The following is a 3363-nucleotide window of genomic DNA, read 5'->3' on the forward strand; positions in this document are numbered from 1 at the left end:
GCATAATTTTTAAGCACAAAATTTTAAAAATGTTGCAATTTAAGCAAACCAGGATTCAGGCTGATCTGTGCAGCAAAGCACTAGACTGCCACTGTGCAATTCAAATCTAAGCACCGGTTGGCAGGATAGCTTTTTTGCAAATTAATTTTCGCAAAAAGCTGGCAGGATCGCCATGTATCGAATGAAACAATTCATTTATATTTTAATTGTATTGAATTTATTTTACTGAGCAACTCAATGTCGCTTTGTAGGTTCTTTTACAATTGAATTCTTAGCCTAACATATTGGGGTATTTATGGGAAATAATTGCTGCATAAGCATAAATAATATTATAAATAAATTGAAGCTTAAAGTTAGTTTGTTTGACGGTTTGGCACGTGTGCCTGACAATGCGTGAGTTCTATATTCAAAATATTCAAACAACTGAAATATGAAACCCTTGTTGTTATGAATAAATTAAATAATTATAAACGTTAAGCATGGTCGACTTTCAGTTACACTACACTAAAAGGCTGAGTGGCTCGATCTCACTGCACTCAGAGTAATTTTACCGCGTAGCTAAAAGGTTGAGTGACACGCTCTCACTGCACTCAGATTAATTTTACCAAGTAACTAAACTAACTAAATTACAGTGGGCCCAATGAATACATTTTTAAGGGACCCCGTGTCTTATAGATCTTTTTTTTTATAGAATGCAATCTTCTTAAAGTGGACGATTTTAATTTAGCATTTGAACCGTACTTAGTTATTTACAATTATCATCGATTTTTATCTTTATGTATATATATATATATATATTTTTATTTTTTTTTGTAGTGATAGCAAGAGGAACGAAACTAAGAACTCATTGAAATTCTTTAGCGTAAGAATAAGAAAACAAAGTTTAAGAAAAGGAGTGAAAATTTAACAGCATACAGATATGCATATATTTTACAATAGTAGACAAAGCGAAATACTCTGTATGTAAGTACGTAAGTTATATATCTTGTGTAGTTACAAACAGTATTTATTGTAAATAAAAGTACTCAAGTTAATAATAAGGTGGGGGGTTTTTTTCTTCTTTTTATAACTTACTTGAGAATTTGTGTCCTCCTCGGCTGGCCAGACGATGGGATGAATTCATGTCGCTGTGAAAAATTTCATGTTTTTTTTTTTAATATTAAGCATTCAAAGCAAAATTTTCACCACTTTGGTTCAGATATATATATACACATATATATATATATTATATTTGGTTTTCTTCTCTAACGTTACAAATTTTTTTTTGTTCTTGTTGCTTTCACTTTACATAACTTTTCAAGAATTTTTTTAGTGTGGATCCGAAAGACGTCTCTAAATTCAGATTCTTTGTCCGGAGGCAAAAATACTCCTGGCTACGATTCTCCAAAGTGGACACGTTCGATCCTCGTGTTTTCCACGTGGAAGTTTAAAGTCGGCCTGCTTAGAAAAATCTCGTTTAATGTCCAGACAGTTGATCTTCACGCCATCAGCTCCAAAATAAAAAAAAAAACCAAATTAAAACCCACGCTCTAGTTGAGCCCTTTGACGGTCTCTCAAAAATTTGGAGATAAGCCTATACTTGAACTCTTATACCACTGCATAACAGGCTGGCTCATATTAAAAAGAACTACTTCTCTGGGTGCTAGTTTTCAACCATAACAAAACCAAAAATTTTTAAAACACACGAAAAAGTCAATATATTCACAAAACTAGGAGACAAATATAGTATAATTGCGTTTTTATTTTTTCTCTCTGACGTCAGGATTTTTTTTAAAGGACTTTGAAATTTCTAGGATATGATTGAATAAAGAATTTCGTCCTTTTTAGATAAAAAAAAGTTTACACTCTTTATAAGATATTGATAGTTACAATAGACATAAATGAAGATACTGGAATCATTATTATGGAACCATGTATGCGCTACAATGCTCCGAATCTTTTGAATAACTTACTTATTTGGCCCCCAGTTTTGTGAATATATAGATTTTTTTCCTGTGTAAAATTGACTGTCGCACGGTGTTATCAAGCTTCCACCACGATAATCCCGTAACCGGTAAACCGATATTAAAATAATTTTACACAATCAAAATACATGTGGAAAGTTTGCCGAACACCGAGTTCTCGAGTACCAAGCTTGGTGTGAAGACCCCTAGAATTTCTTTATGTCAATTCGAAGTACAACCGTTCATAGAGGTGAAATCAAATACTGGAATTCTGCGGGGTCCTTTAACGATTTTATTCATTTTAGAAGTTTGAGATCAAAATGTCAACATTAAACGGTGGAAATGTTTTTCCAAAACGAACCAATCTAGAGTAANTTTGTGGGTCTTAAGAAGTTTGGATTTCATAACGGCCCAGTAGGTTTCGATCGGCCGATGCTCTGGACAATTAGGTGGATTCACCTCTTTTGCTACAAAATACACTTTGTTTCTATGTTACCATCCTAAAGCCATTTTTCCGTAATGACATATCGCGAGATCAGGCCAAAAAAGCACTGGATCTTTATGAAGCCGTATAAGAGGTAAAAGTCGCTTTTGCAGACACTCCTTAACATAAATTTCTTGGTTAATTGTACCAGTGCTTACAAAAGGATCACTTTTGAAGCCGCATTGGCAAATTGCCTGCCAAATGAGAAACTTTTTGGGAAATTTGTCAAACTTTTTGTTTTTATATTTGTCTGCAACATTATNTCACTTTTGAAGCCGCATTGGCAAATTGCCTGCCAAATGAGAAACTTTTTGGGAAATTTGTCAAACTTTTTGTTTTTATATTTATCTGCAACATTGCCTCTTTTATTTGCAGTGTGAAATTCGCGGCCGCGGATTTGTTTAAAATCGGCTTTTACGTACGATTCGTCATCCATAACAATACAGCCAAATTTTTGTATGAGACTGTCGTACAATTTCCGAGCACGTTGTTTCGCCAACAAGTTTTGCTTACCGTTGCGATTAGGTGCTGCATTCACTTTGTAAGAATGTNGCACGAACAAATCAATTTTAAGCGCTTAGATAAGTACTTAAACATTGGTAAATATGCTCGCAAAACAACAAAAATTAAGTACTGTTTAATGTTTTGTTATACCCGAGCGCACTTGTGCACAAGGGTATTATAACTTTGTTCACATAACGGTTGTTTGCAGAAGGCAAAACGAATCGAAATAGATATTGACAAATGTATACATAAATGATCAGAATGAAAAGAGAAATCGATTAACCGGTGACTGACTGTCCGTCCGTCTGTGCACACGGCAACTGGTGTAAAAATTGAAACATCTTAACGAAACTCGGTACGTGCACTTCTTTTGGGCGTAGGACGGACGGTATTGAAAATAGGCAAAATCGGACAATAACCACGCCTACCTCC

At 34.4% G+C, this 3363-nt stretch overlaps 1 protein-coding gene across 3 annotated transcripts; it reads right to left on the reverse strand.

Annotated features, from left to right (window-relative positions):
• Positions 1-2325: 2325 nt before the first annotated feature.
• On the reverse strand, positions 2326-2922 carry LOC108367860 (uncharacterized). Of its 3 annotated transcripts, none has more exons than XM_017622555.1 (2): positions 2772-2922; positions 2326-2673 (listed from the first exon to the last, which is right to left on the reverse strand). In XM_017622555.1, exons 1-2 carry the CDS (start codon positions 2861-2863, stop codon positions 2436-2438), a joined length of 330 nt encoding a protein of 109 aa, XP_017478044.1. In that variant the 5' UTR covers positions 2864-2922; the 3' UTR covers positions 2326-2435. The 3 variants fall into 3 exon arrangements, with proteins under 3 accessions (XP_017478044.1, XP_017478047.1, XP_017478045.1); XM_017622558.1 differs by having other exon boundaries at positions 2326-2621; positions 2720-2922; XM_017622556.1 differs by having other exon boundaries at positions 2326-2616; positions 2715-2922.
• Between the last annotated feature and the right edge of the window lie 441 nt (positions 2923-3363).

Source organism: Rhagoletis zephyria, unplaced genomic scaffold (genome assembly GCF_001687245.7).
Source record: "Rhagoletis zephyria isolate East Lansing unplaced genomic scaffold, Rhagoletis_zephyria_1.1 Rzeph_scaffold_02834, whole genome shotgun sequence".
In the NCBI taxonomy this organism is placed as follows: Eukaryota; Metazoa; Arthropoda; class Insecta; order Diptera; family Tephritidae; genus Rhagoletis; species Rhagoletis zephyria.